The following is a 15,342-nucleotide window of genomic DNA, read 5'->3' on the forward strand; positions in this document are numbered from 1 at the left end:
TATATAAATAATTTGCTTTGTTCATATTTCACTGACAATGGAGAATTGGCTCATGAATTACACAAAAATAATCTAAATAATTGTAGTTATTTTTCCTGCTTTGTCAGAGAGGAATAAATGTCCCTGAAAGAAAGCAATACATTAACAGGCAATGTTAAAAAGCCTGATTTATAATGTAAGTGTTCACTTTCTTAAAGATGAAACATGAAAAAAAAAAAAAAAAGATAAAAATTCTAGTCCTTGTCTCGTTGTCTAGTCACATTTGCATGTTCTGAACCATGATGTCTAACCCCTATAACAATGACTTGCAGAAGTGCCAGACACATGCAATCAAGTTCCAAAGGCCAGTCAAGATTATTTAAAAAATAAAAAATAAAAAAATGTTATCCATAGTTGCAAAAAATACTACCTTACTTCTACTAAAGGAAATAAAATATGCTTCCAGTTTTGCCTTGCTAAACTGCTGGACATTTGTTTTCTGTGTGGGAGTGGAAAGATGAAAGGATTACTGGCTCTGACAAGCTCTTCGTTTATTAGAGCCATAGAGAGCATGACTTTTATCCCTAAAAGAACAATCACAGCTCTGGCATTATTTATATACTTAGATTACAATGTTATTTAACATCTGTACATAACATGTGTAGATATTTCTTAAATACCTAGCCATTCTTTGCAGATAGCCAACATAACCTTAAAGAGTGGAGAAAAATAAGATGATCTACCTGATAGTATTGCTTGCTTTACTATAATAGCATTTTTAGATTAAAAGGAACTAAGCAAATAAACAAAAAAATTACAGTACATTATATAGTAATAGTTACAAACTTAATTTGGAACCTCTTAGCTATTATGTTACAAATAAAGACAGTTAGATCATAAAGACAATGGTTATAAATATTTTTAAAATGGGAAAAGCTACATAATGCAGTTGAAATATTTCATGATGTAAGGGAAAAGCAAAACTTACAGGTAAAGGCACAACTGTTCAATGGATTTCATATTACCTGTAAAATGCTAGTGAAAACTACAATTTGGATCAAATCATTATTTATTAAATAAGCAAATTATGACTACCTCTGTTTCTTAACTAATATATTCAGTGGTTAAATCCATACAGACTTTGGGCAGTGAGCATAAACAGAAGCATCATTTCAGTGAGAATTAGATAGGGTACGTTTTTCACGATCTGAATGCATGAATGCATATCCCACATAATCGTAGCATATTCATTTCACTTATAAAGTGTTCTTTAATTGAATGTCAATAATTATATAACTTCTGAAGAACTCCACTGTACCATGGACTGCTAGAGTTGATTTCAGAAGCTACTATCACAGTATCACAGTCTTGTGCAGGTTGGAAGGGACCTTAGAGATCATCGAGTCCAACCCCCGGGATTCGAGTCCCTGTGTAGCAGAGCGGCACTTCTACCACTTGCACCACAGGGGGGATTCAAACCCGGGCCTGCTGGTGTTGCAATGCAGCATTCCTACCACTGTGCCACCAGGGCACACAGTTATATTATAGTAAACATTCATGATAGCTGGCACATCCGTATTCACATAAATACCTTCCTGCCTTCTGACCACCACAGTCTTTGGTGTCAATACCATCAAGTGAAAATTGGTGCAGAATCTACTTCTCTGGGGGGAGGTGGGGGGGGGGAGGGAAAGGAAAAACTCAAACATATATATATATATATATAAAAATATATAAAAACAATCATTTTCTGATAATGAAGGACAAGGGCAAATGGTTTTAAACTAAAAGAGAGGAGATCTCATTATTAGAGAGAAACTTTTCATTTAGAGGGGTTGAGGCCTTGGCACAGCTGCCCAGAGAAAGCCAGGTTGGATGAGGCCCTGAGAAGCCTAAGCTGGTGGGGGGCAGCCCTGCCAATGACAGGGGTTGGGACGGGTGGGGCTTTGAGCTCCTTCCATCCGAAACCATTCTGTGATTTGATGATCCAATTATGTACCATTAAAACCTTTCTGAGATCCTGTTTCCTGGTAGAAATAAAGATGTTTGTCTCAAAGGAATACATTGTTGATCCAGAGTCATTTCCAATTCACAGTTTTTCTTTGCCCACAGAAAAACCAGCATCTTGTTTAGGGGAAAGAGTTTGTGCATTACTATAGACATAAAAACCTGGCATGTAAAACTGACTTAAAAAGTCACATGATTATATTTTATACTTAAATATGGAAAAAATAATCAAGTTCCTGGTAGCTTAGATGAATACACATATCGATTCTTTCAAATATTTTAACATGATAGCCCATGACTGCAGTAGGAAGGACTGAATGATTATTTTTAAATTTTTCTTTCTAAAGCCCTATATGGACAAAAATATTGATAAAATGTAGACAGTGAGAATATTTATCCACTTTGATATACTGATTAAATGCCATACTTATTCCAGTACTGGCCTAGCTTCTGTTTTAAAGTCAGAGATAGCAGAATTCATTTTTTTTCTACCCTATCCTGTAAAGAATGCTAAATGGTGTCTGACAGAATAAACAACCTTTTCCACAGTGTGCAAGCAATCCATATTCTTAGAATTTATCAGTATTTCAGTCAGTTTAACTAGATGTGATCAACTGTCATAAAACGAATTAAAAAAGGAATCGAACCCACTGCATTTTTGTTCTCTTGGGATGACTACATTACCACACTTCTTCAATTTATACTTCCATAACATAAAACAGAAGGACTATAAGCAACTTCTGCACATCTATAACCATTTACTTATTAAAAATGACTCCTTTCTGCTCACAAAATCCTTTTAAAATCCCAAGACTACATTAATCACTGTTGTAGACTTTGGATAGTCCTTTTAATCAAGTTAATGTAAGTCTTCTGTCCTTTGATACCACGAAGCGCTCTGTTTAAAAGGAAACTGGGTCAGCTGGCATGCTTTTTAGGGAAATACTGTACCACATATTCAAAGAATATTTCCAAGTCATGAAAGTCTTTTAATTAGGTCTAGAAGGCATAAAAGTATCATTTTTATCATTTTGATTTGTTTATTTTTGCTGAATTGAGTAACTTTTTCCACAACAACAGTTTTAAGAAGACTGGTCAGGAAAAAAAAAAAAATTAAAAGAAAAAAAAAAGAAAAAAAAAAGAACCAAAGTCAACATGACATTTAAAAGAAGTTACCATGTCTGTTATTGAATTATGAAGTAATAACAGCAGCCTCAATTAGTATGTAAAGAATAATATTTTCTCCATTTTGCATTAACCACAGCATAAAGTAAGAAATTTTCAGCAGTTCATGCTTCCTGTACAAGCCATGTTTGTCTTCCTGAGCAGTGTTTGTAAATCATCATTTCCTCAGCTTTATGTGCATCTCAGATCTGCTCTGACAGATCATGAGGGTACTTGTGAACTACAATGACAAGAAGCCACCCAGAACAGAAAGGTACAGAATTAAGCTTTTGAAGATATGAGATGTAATCTGCCAACTAACATTTATAATATATTAGTAGAGTAAGGCAGTACAGACAACACAAAAACAGTTTGTGAAATGTCTTTGACTTTTTGTAAGACAGAAAAGCACTTCCATGCATTTTCTCCTTCAATCTGTTAAGCCCATCTTTGTGAGAATTGTAGCTGCATGAGACTATTTTGATTCAAGTGTATGGCTTATTTGTGCACAACATTTTGGAAAACCAAATGCTATTATTGTTATAATAATTTCCAATAAAATTGATATTATCCACATTTTTCTAGTATCCGTTCTTCACTGAACTCTGCTCCTACCATTCCATTCATCCTAAGAAACTGTCATTACCAAAAAGTAAGTCTAAATATCGTTAGCTTTAAAAAAGAAAAGAGAAGGGGAAGGGGAAGGGGAAGGGGAAGGGGAAGGGGAAGGGGAAGGGGAAGGGGAAGGGGAAGGGGAAGGGGAAGGGGAAGGGGAAGGGGAAGGGGAAGGGGAAGGGGAAGGGGAAGGGGAAGGGGAAGGGGAAGGGGAAGGGGAAGGGGAAGGGGAAGGGGAAGGGGAAGGGGAAGGGGAAGGGGAAGGGGAAGGGGAAGGGAAGGGAAGGGAAGGGAAGGGAAGGGAAGGGAAGGGAAGGGAAGGGAAGGGAAGGGAAGGGAAGGGAAGGGAAGGGAAGGGAAGGGAAGAAGAGAAAAAAAAAGAAAAGAAAAGAAAAGAAAAGAAAAGAAAAGAAAAGAAAAGAAAAGAAAAGAAAAGAAAAGAAAAGAAAAGAAAAGAAAAGAAAAGAAAAGAAAAGAAAAAAAGAAAAGAAAAGAAAAGAAAAGAAAAGAAAAGAAAAGAAAAGAAAAGAAAAGAAAAGAAAAGAAAAGAAAAGAAAAGAAAAGAAAAGAAAAGAAAAGAAAAGAAAAGAAAAAGAAAGAAAGAAAAGAAAAATGGTTCACCTAAAATGATTTTTTTTTTTTCTGAAGGTGGCTCTTCAGAAAACTGAATTTGCTCATAAAAATCGAGATATATCAGAAAACCAACCAACCAACAAACCAGTTAAAACAAAATTTAAAAAAAAAAACAAAAACAAAAAAAAACCAACTTCATGCAACTTTGTGGCCCCACAGAAGCAGCAGTCGATGCAGCCTCCATTGGTGTTAGTGAGGAGGCAGTGAGGCTGCTTGGGAGCTTCCCACTGCCACCACCCATGAGAGCATCAACAAAGATACGCCCAGATCAACAATGTGCCCAGAGCCAGCCTGTGCTTTTAAAGGGCAAAGTGAGAGAGGCATGTTTGGGTCATTTAAATCTCTGGTCTTGGGAAGAAGGAGGTGTTAGGATGGTCCAGGACAGCTGTTGCTTGGGTTCCATGATGGAGCACAGGGCTTCACAGGAAGCAGGAGGTGAGTGCCTTTCATGTGATGTGTGGAATAGACCAGAAGCCAGAGGCTCCTTGCAGAAGTGTGGAACAACAAAATGGATGTGGTTAAGCACTGAACAAACATAGTAGTTTAAAATAAATATACCATTCTCTACATTGAAACAGTGTCTCTCATCTACTTATTAATAAAACATTTATTCTGTTTGCTGCAGTTCCCAAATGAAAAACTTGGTTTTCAGGGAGGATTCAAATTACGTGATGTTTAATTTCAGTTCTCTTCAGAATAGTAAAATATGAAAGTTTTCAGTGGTTTTGTGAAAACAAGCATCACTTTCAAATAATAAACAGAATGGAAAATGGTATACTACGTTACCCATGAAGCACAGTATATTCTAGTTGCCAAAATGAATAGAATCAGTAATATTTAAATAAAAAAGTATATTTATTTTGCACAGTGATTGAAGAAATTCATGCTGTGATTCTATTCTAAGAAAACCTAAATACCGTGAAAAACAATAATAATAATGTTGTTGTAGACATGATGGCTTAGACGAAACAAGGTAGGAGCAATATATTTTATTATACCAGCTGGTATATTAAGCCCCTGGGGTCTGAAGAAAGCCTTGTATAACCAAAAGCTTTTTTTCTTTTTCAGCTGTGCACATCAGTCAAAAAACAGGTAAAAGTTCTACTACAGATCTGTTATCATCTGCTTCAAAAAGCTATCATTAATTTTTGGAGTTGTTTTATAACAACAAAATACTATGTAAAGCCAGCTTGCCATTTCCAAGGGTTATGAATATAACAACTGTAAAACTGTAAAGTAGGATTCACTTATGTATTATAATTCTACATTTGTGTTTGTCACCCAAAGCTCCTTTGATAGTCATAATGCAGAAGCAGGAATCTTAACTGATATTTTACACATTGACATTAGGAGGAGACGGGCCATGCCTTACAATGCTGTAAAGGGCCACCAGCTCATAGATAGACAGCCATAAATATGAAACCTAGGTGAAAGGAATCTTACCTGGAGAAAAAAAAGCTCAACAGATATGCACTCACCATAAATAAATCTCCCACTACTTAAATAAAATTATGTGGTGGGACTGTTAAATCCATAGAGGAGTTATTTAGGACTGCGAATGATTCTAGTCCTCTGCATGTCTGGAGAATTTGCATTTTGTTTAATGTGGGAAAGATGCAGTGAGGAGAGAGAGAGAGAGAATGATTTAGAAAGAAAAAACTCGCAGGCATTCTACTTTTCACCTTTCCACTTTATAATAATAAAAAAAAAATGTAGTAAATCCACTGATTTTTATCACTCTTCAGACTTGTTTCCATGAAATTTTAATTCATATTCTTAAATTAATACAGTTCTGGATGTGAATTTAATACTCCAAAGTGAAAAGAAAAACTTAGTTAAATAAATGTAAAAACATCTTTTCTGGTTCCGTTTTTTGTTTTGTTTTGTTTTGTTTTTTTTTTCATATTCAAACAATTACCATGTATTATCAACTACTCCCATAAAATGTATGTTGGGGAAATTGTTTTTTTATATTAAGCTCTCACACAGATAAGTGAAACAATGGAAGTTAAATTATGATACAATTTTGATTTATTCATTCCCATTCCTTTTCATATACCACTCATTTGTAAAGAATTCAGATACAGTTTTCTAGGATATAATTTTATTTTTCTGACTGCTTTAATTTTATTTTAGACCTGAACTTTTTAATAAGCCAGTAGATGTATTAGCTGTACCTATTCCAATAAAAATGGGATCAGTCAGTTTACCTCTGGGTAAATCACAGTGAATAGTTTCAGCTGGATACAAAATGCTGAACTTTATTTTAGAGTCAGGATATTAAAACTCTGAAACATGTAAAAAATAACTTAAAATGCATATGCCAAAGTTTGACAGTTAATTGTATTATGAATTTAATAAACTATATATTATTGTCGTCCTCCATTTTAAATTTAAATATTCATTTAGTGTAATTGTGTACAGACTTTTTTTAAGGACATGTACATACTGCTTTTAGGGATGGGGGCAACTCCAGTTCCATATTTTATCATACTTCTACTCATTGCACTACAGTTTATTAAAATACCATGCTAGAAGACTCCACTGTACATATAAATTATCCAAAGCTTTCAAAGAAATGTTATGGAAATGATAAATGCTAGGTTAGGACAATATTGTTGGATTTAACATACTCGAGGGTAATGTAAAAGTAAAATGAAATCTTCTGATTCCCTAGCAATAATGTGAAACATTAACACTGAATGTAATTTAACTACCATTTTAAAGGTTATTTAACAGGTATCTTGGGTGTCTTAAGAATGGATTTATTTAATTTTTGTAAAATCTTAATGAACTAAGGGTTTATAGGACTTTTATGTCTTTAGGACTCAACAACATTTAATGTTTTGTTGCTTTTTTTTTTTTTTTTAATTATTTCTATGGGTTCTTTTTCTTTGTAGAATGAAGCTTATCTAGCAACTGCATCATACCAAACTGAAACTATGGGAAGCAACACCATGGTAACAACATCTACTTCAAATACTTGTATTTCAATATTCTGATTCGATTAATGATGAAAGGGAAACTGACTCATGCAAACAAACTTCCTTTACACGAAAAAAAATGGCATTTCCATGAATTATTCTCAACTAATTTAAAAATAGGGTGGGTTTTTTTGAGTTATTCTTTTGGATATTAGCTTTGAATCTTCCAAACAAAGCCACAAAAATTACAAACATTTGAAACAAAGTAATCCAATATAAATTATCAAAAAGTTACCAGGTTTCTAATAATGACAGAATAAACAGAAATAACCAGAAATGGCATCATTTTAGCAATAGTATATATGGGAACACACTACACTTGTTAAATAGTAGGTAATTTTAATGAATTATTTGTTTTCATCAGCAAATAAGAAGAATTTATCAACAAATGCATGCTAAAAACTCTCAGCTTTCACTGGCACTGTATTTTCAGTCGGGAGTACGAGACTGTAACAAAAGTCATGACTGCCTCATCAGTTCAATAGTGTCATAGTAACTATATGATATTACAAAGCTTAGGTATGTTTTCCACACATTAACACTACCAGATAGATGTGGCATTAGGATACACAAGACCAAGGATGGTTAAAATGAGCATCTTCATGCTGAATCTTACTTAAATGTGCTATACACAATGCTTTCTACTATATATTAGAATGGTATGCCTACTGATAAATTTCTGTATCATCAAAAACAAATAACAAAAACACAAGAGCTTGATCTATCCTACCAGGCAGAGAACACGTCCTGGGTTATAGTAAAGAAAACAAATTAAAATGTATAAGGAGAGTCAGCAGTACTAGCTATTTTCTAAGGGAATTTTTTATTTGTATAAGAAGATGAAAAATATAGCAATAATGAAAAATGCTATAGAAGGTGTATTATTCATGAATTAGCTTTACCAATAAAGCTTTCCTTGTTGCTGTTGTCAGTTAAGGATGGCTTTGAATAACCCACTAAACCCATTTACAATCAATAACTTAAATTAACATTTACGGAGAATGTTTTAATCAAATATTCTGATTGTTATTACTCAAATGCACCCAGGTGATTAATTTAGAACCTCGTTTTCAGCCACACAAAAACGATTCCACTATAAAAGAAGATCACTCATTTCTAATTAAAAAACCCAACACCTAACCCATTCCTCAGCCATGAATTTGTTAAGCCTACGGGATTTTATGTATTATAAAAATGCTTGGTTGGTATTTCAAACATGATGCTTTCACATTGAACCTATTGTTTGCTTTATATTTTATGTAGTCTTTGCACAGAATAATACTGGTAAATAGAATTTCACTCTGAATGTGTTCTAGAGTTGAATTAAATTTATGATGAACAAAAGGAATGAGCATCAGCTCTGATAATTATTAGGATCAGCTCTAGCAAAGAGGGGCTCGGTGCATCCAAAAATTGTTTGTCCCTGTCATTAACTGCAGAAACCCAGCAGAGTCTGTTCTCAAGCTCTAAATGCTTGGAAAACATCACTCTTTGTTCTGCAGTACTCTTCATACTTAGCACCAGCTAAAAATAAAGAAGCAAAGGCTTATTACAACACCTTTTCTGTATCTGAATGAAAGCGCAGCAGAGCTGGAAACAATCATTGCAAGCATTTTGAGGAGAAGCGTGTACGTCTGGTTGTACATTATGAAAATACAGACAACTTTAAGCAGGCTAAAACTTTCAATGTCCCTCTTTTTTTTTTTTTTTTTTCCTCTCCAAAAAAATTTGTGAATACCACTGTGTATATTATGTAAAGATAAATAATAACCAAAAGTTGTGAGTTGTGAGGCTACACTTTTTTTTCTTAGTAATTTTTATTTTCATGGTGGACTTTTCAGGAGTAAAAATAAACATTTATTGTCATTTAAGATTTTCTACTATGCTAACAAAGAATAATTCAGAAAGCAAAAAAAAGGTGAAGGTTGTGCAACATATCCCAAACATTAAGAAATTCTGTGAAGCAGACAGATAGCACTCTTTTGCCTAAACATCTACAGAAGAAAGTTACAAGTAGCAAATAGGAAAGAATTAACTGGCATTTGCAAGGTTGTTACCAAAATATTTAAACCAAATAGACTAAATTGAAATAATAAAAAAGGATCATATCAACTCATACTAAATTTACTGTTATTAGAGTTTGAAGATGCTCTAACCTCTAAATCTAAAACTGCGCTCATTCCAGAAGGAGATATCTTGAAGAAGAGCAATCAGTGAGCAAAGGCAGCAAGTGGTATCTCTGAACAGGAACCTAATGATTAGCTTCTAATCCTTCTACAACGTATAAGAACTTCTAACTTCTAACAGAATGAAAAATAAACAAATAAATAAATAAAAATCCAACTATTTATAACCAAAACAGTTATAGTTGAATTGAGTAAGTAAAGGTGATGGTGTCTGTATCATGTTAATCCAGAAGAGTATCACTGTGTGATAGTGTTGTGAGGAGACCTGCACTCTCTCTTAAACCAAGGCCACATGTCATTTGACCTAAATGAAAATCTATGAAAACTTCGTTCTTGTGAAGGTTTTAGCAGTATAAGTAGCAAAGAACCCAATATTATTAGACATAGCATTTGATGATAATAAATCACTGCTGGAAATTATTTTTATGTATGTTATTCACTGAGACTAAATTAATACTGATATCATGCTTTTAAAATGTGATCTTGTCCCTTAATTAAGAATGTCAGGTATGTTTTAATTAAAATTCCATATTTAAAAGAGAATATTGGTTATGTTGGCCATCCTGCAGACACAGATATCTACAAATATTTTAGAACACTGTAGGACCTTTTTAAGTATGTAATTACATAACCATAATCCAGAACCACCAACTATGCCAGATCTTTGAATTTAGCTACTATTTAGAATAATCAGTGCATAATTTGTATTTTGGAAACCAGATATTTTCTAAGTCAGATAATAGCAAAATAAGAAAACTAATTCAAATCACATAAATGATTGTGTATTTTCAATATGAGATTCCAATTTTCAAAAGAATGAAAAGCAAAGAAAAAGGATTTACCCTAAAACAAGCAAACAAGCAAACAAACAATCAAACAAACCAAACAAAATAACTGAACAACAATAACAAAAAAAACAAACCACTACCACCAACAACAACAAAAAACACCTGTAAGATGCATCTATATTCTAAGAAGAAATATGATTTCTTGAATGGAATTTAAATATATACTTACTCTTTGTAAGGAACAGGTATGCAACATTTGAAGATACTGTGTGTTATTTACAAATTTTGGTGCAACATTGCTGTTATTAACATGTGGGGTTTTTTTTTTTCTCTCTTTAATAAATCTTAAAATCCATTTATTCTGTACGCTCCTCAACATATTTCCAGTGCAAATCAAATTGTTTTCCATCACAGAGACAAAGCATAAGCAAGTATATAAGACCTGAATCTCTTCCAATAAAGCGTTTATAATAGTCTTATCAAAACATCATTACTAAATATGTACTACAGAGTAAAACTGTTCTGTATAATCCATCCCATAATATTATAAAAATGGTATGAAGAACCACAGTACTGTTTGAGCAGTTTACTCCTGAGGAGGTTGTCTTTAAATTTGCCAGGATTTGCATGGATGGAAACTATACAATTCTCTCATTATGAATTCACTTATTTTTAACACATCAAAATTAGCTAAGTCTCTTTCTATCTCTATCTAGTTAAACATAAATCGCTGAACTCCTACCTACACCACAAGGACTGAATTAATTTTTTTAAACTATAATTGGAAATAGCAGCACCTAGTTGCAATGCATTTTATTTCTCTATTCTCTCAGTCTTAAGTCTGCTTGAAATACTGCTGGGCAGTAGAACACCAATTTCAGAGATAGAAGGGTCACTTAAGGACTGAGGAAATATGCACTCCTTGAGTCTATACATCATATATTGCAAAAGGTAATTGACAACCTCATTCTGGTGTAAATCAAATTCTTGAGGACTCTATATGGATATGGATGTTTACTGTGAACTTAATCACTAAACAGTAATTGCCTGTCTGTACTGACCAAATAAATCAATTCTGTACAATGGAAAAATTATGAAGAGATTCTGGATATTGAACTTAAATAAACATGATTGATCACCAGAATTCTCTCAAAACAACATAAACAATATGATTTCCAGACTGATCTAATGGAAGAAAATTGCAATCCATAATTCACTTTAATTTCTGATAAGATAGAGTAAATTGGATACATCAAAAGAGAAAGCAAACTTTTCACCATAAAAACAACTTTTTACCATATAAATAAACAATTGCACAACATAACTGTGGTTACTAATTGTCAGCATACGAAACAATGTTATCTATTTAAATAGTTAAGTAAAGCCCACAAAATCCTCTAAGATTTATTTCCAGCTTTCTTTTTTTCATTTTCTTCGAGCAAAAGCTTATATTTATAAACATCTTTGTGAACTATGCATATTTATTTCACATTCAGTTTCACAGGCATATACGCTTTCTGCCCTTTTTTAGGGAAGATTCTACAGAACTTCATTAGGTTATTTTGATTGAGAAGTTTTCCTGTCTTCTAATACCATCCTACAGTTCTAGAGGTTAATTCTCTTCCTTAAGTAAAAAAGCAGATATACTCTTTCTGTGTTTGAAAAACTGAGGTTTGAGGAGTTTTGAACAAGAGTGGTATGACTCAAATACACAGAACTCAAATTACAGAATCATAGAATAGTTAGGTTTGTTAGGTTTGTTTAATCACAAAATTAAACATTTTTTTTTCTACACATAAGATATAGTAAGAACCTGTGATTACCTGTAACTGTTAATTCCGTAGTTCTTCTGACAACAAAGATTCCGTATTTTACCTCACAAGTGTAATTTCCAATGTCATCCTCTCTAACTTCCCGAATGACAAGAGTGTCCTTTATAAATCCAATACTTGATCTCCATGTCCTTGACTTGCATTCCTGTTTAAAGATAACATACAAATTCAGTGACTATGTTCTTACACTTGAGCCACTGTTGACAATGCTACTTAAACAAAGCAAGTCCAGAAAACAGGCAGTTATGAACTTTACTTACATTAAATATCTCAAAATACAGTTCAGTTAAGTAAAATTTTAAAAGACAAAAGACTGTAAAATTTTATCAACTGAAATATTCTTTTCATTCTGACAAGAAAAATTGAAGGATTTTATTTATTCAGTGATTGTGCTTTTATTTTTGATTGGGGGTCTCCTATTTCATTTAGTTATTTGCCATTACATTTAAGTATGTAATCCATTACCATTATATCATGAGTAGCTAGAGGCTGCAAAAAATTTCTCTCTTTATTTTAAACAAAACAAGAATTAAAAAAAGAAAAAAAGAATTTTTAGAAGTTTTGGTTTTTATACTGCTAAATCAAGTTATCCATTCAGGTAACTGTGCACATAGTTATTCATTTCCCATTTTTTCTAAACAGATTTTATGTCTGAGTTTCTAGAAATACAGCTTATATAGCTTTACCTTAACACATCAAACCAAACTGGACCTATATCACTTTTATTCTTTACCTCTTCCTCTTTTGTTACCAGATATATGCTAGCAGCTCGAGTTTACTAAAGGAAGCAGCTGAGTCCATCTTTTTGTAAGAGGGATTAATTCATTCTTTTCTATCTTTGATTCTGAGTGTTCTTTAGAATGCCTAAGTAGTGAAAATTTCATATAGCATTTAGATCACGAAAATCATTAGAATATCAACAGTATATTGTTGAAGGCAAAAACCTTCTGCATTTCTTACCTTGTACCACAGAATCTCAGGCTCCCTAAATGGAAACAAAAAATCCTCTATTTCAGGGCATGAGATTTCCTTGCTTTTGCTAAGTTCAGCTTTTTCAAAATATTTCATCTTTGAATTGTAGCAGAGTCCAGTGTCATTTTCACCCACTGTCAGCGAAATGGACACTTTCATACAGTAAGTCGAGTTCCTGTAAAGCAATAAAAACAGAAATAAAAGTCTGAAATGAAAAAAAAAAATAAAATTGATTTTAAGTCATAATTTTCATCCCAATCAAGAGATAGAAAACCAAACACTGTATTTTCTACATATTCTACAGCTAATGAACTGCTGAACTGTCTATCTTAGCCTGCATTCCCCACACTCAAAGGCCAAAATGTTACTTCTGCATTACCTGAAACTATCATCAGTGTGGGCTCTGTCCTGAAATTTGTTACCTTCCCCAATGACATATCAGACAGTTGGAGAGTAGAGAAAATTGTATTTCACTATGCACTTTAATTAGTTTCAAAGACAAAATTACATGAGAAGCTTTTGTTTTGTTTTGTTTTGGTCTTTTTTGTTGTTGTTGTTGTTTGCATTTGGGTTTCCAAGTGGGCAGCAAGTGGGTGTGTAAAGTTGAGCACTCTGGGAATACAGTGAGATAAGAAGATTTTGCTGTTTTGTAAATGCACTTGACCCTTAAATGAGGGCCTTGCAAAGAAAACTGAGAAATCAGTCTTCTTATTTCCATTTTCAGACTCTATGAGCTGCCTGTTGACTTACAACAGTCATATATTTATCAGAAATGGCAGGATGTAAAAGATGGTGATTTCTTCTTATCCTCTTTCAGTTCTGATATGTCTCATTTTTCATTTATAGGAGAGGTGACAGAAATGCGTAAGAACAGAGAATAAGAAAGAAAAAATTCATTAAATAACCTCTGTAGTCCAGTTTTCTAAAAACACAGATGTAAGCAGAAAGATAAAAGTTGTGAAGAAATTGTAAAATATCCTTAGAAATGTAAATTCTGGAATGAAATGACTCGTAGATATGCAGCTAATTTATCGACAATCACGGAATTTAAAGAAATAAAACACAAACTTGCTTCTTTTTTATGAAGTTATAACTCATTACTTCATTCATGAATCCATTTGTTTAAACTAAACAATGTTGTTTTAGCATTATGCAAAGCAAAGACTATATCCATTGAATATGGATCAATTGCTGGTTTTAAGCTGCTTAAGAGTAAGTCACCACTCTTACCTGTACATGCAATTCAAAACCATTCAGTATGTCAATGAAAACATTTTCAGTACTGTACATTACATTATTCCTCCAGAAATATTCTCCTGGGAGTATATGTCTGTGGCTACAGAACCTCATTTTAAGTCAACTAAGTTATTTTATTTCCAAAATGATCTCTTTTTGTTTTCTTGAAAAACCTATCCCTTGGAAATAGTGAGAAAGTCTAAACAACCCATCAACCTATTAGTTGAGAAAGGAGTAAACTATTGGATGACTGTAAGTAATACATACAAAGGTACTGATTATCTGATTTCACATTTAAATACTTCCATAAATATCATCATGAATAAATACTACTAAACTCAAAAAGAGTGATATGAAAGCCAGAGTAACACAACAATACAAGCAATGAAAATAAAGTTAATAGGCTCACATAACAGAAAAAGAGAGAACACTGAAACAGTCCCTAGCTGGGAATTAAAAGGAGAAAGATAAGGTGAGTTTGCTGATTACATCTGGAGAATAAAGGATGCAGTGGATGTGAAGCCTCAGCACACAGCAGATCCCTCTAGCAAGCACGCACACTGAAGAGGGTCAAAATGTTAGTGTGTTAGAGTTCCTGAAATTTTCCTCATGTCTCTTGCTGGAAGCACTATATTTAACAAGCAAATAAAAAAAATCCTATATCATGCGTTTAAGAAAATTTTATAAACCACTGGAAGCATTTTTACATTCTTTCTTAAGAGGAAATGCAACAAACTGTTTTCTTCCTTTCATTCTCCAGTGTGGTCCAATTTGTGCACCTTTCGCACTACTCAGCTACATTTCAAAACTTCTACCTAACAGCTACTTCAGGCAATAAAATTCAGGCAATAAAAATCTCAGAAGTTAAGAATACACTGTGGAAGACATACTAGAACTGTATATATTTCCTTGCCCTTGTCCACAAGAGAAACTTCTTTATTAGAAG

At 33.2% G+C, this 15,342-nt stretch overlaps 1 protein-coding gene across 2 annotated transcripts in view; it reads right to left on the minus strand.

Moving 5' to 3' along the window:
• IL1RAPL1 (interleukin 1 receptor accessory protein like 1) overlaps window positions 1-15,342 on the minus strand; it is a 652,915-nt gene that overhangs the window by 238,256 nt on the left and 399,317 nt on the right. For both annotated transcript variants that reach the window (XM_015885202.3, XM_085549854.1), the window contains 2 exons: window positions 13,149-13,335; window positions 12,180-12,333 (listed from right to left, as the gene is read on the minus strand). In XM_015885202.3, the coding sequence (XP_015740688.2) occupies window positions 12,180-12,333; window positions 13,149-13,335 (341 nt within the window). The remainder of the gene's footprint in view (window positions 1-12,179; window positions 12,334-13,148; window positions 13,336-15,342) is intronic.

Source organism: Coturnix japonica, chromosome 1, assembly GCF_054131305.1.
Source record: "Coturnix japonica strain WE chromosome 1, WE-NBRP24, whole genome shotgun sequence".
Taxonomy (NCBI): domain Eukaryota; kingdom Metazoa; phylum Chordata; class Aves; order Galliformes; family Phasianidae; genus Coturnix; species Coturnix japonica.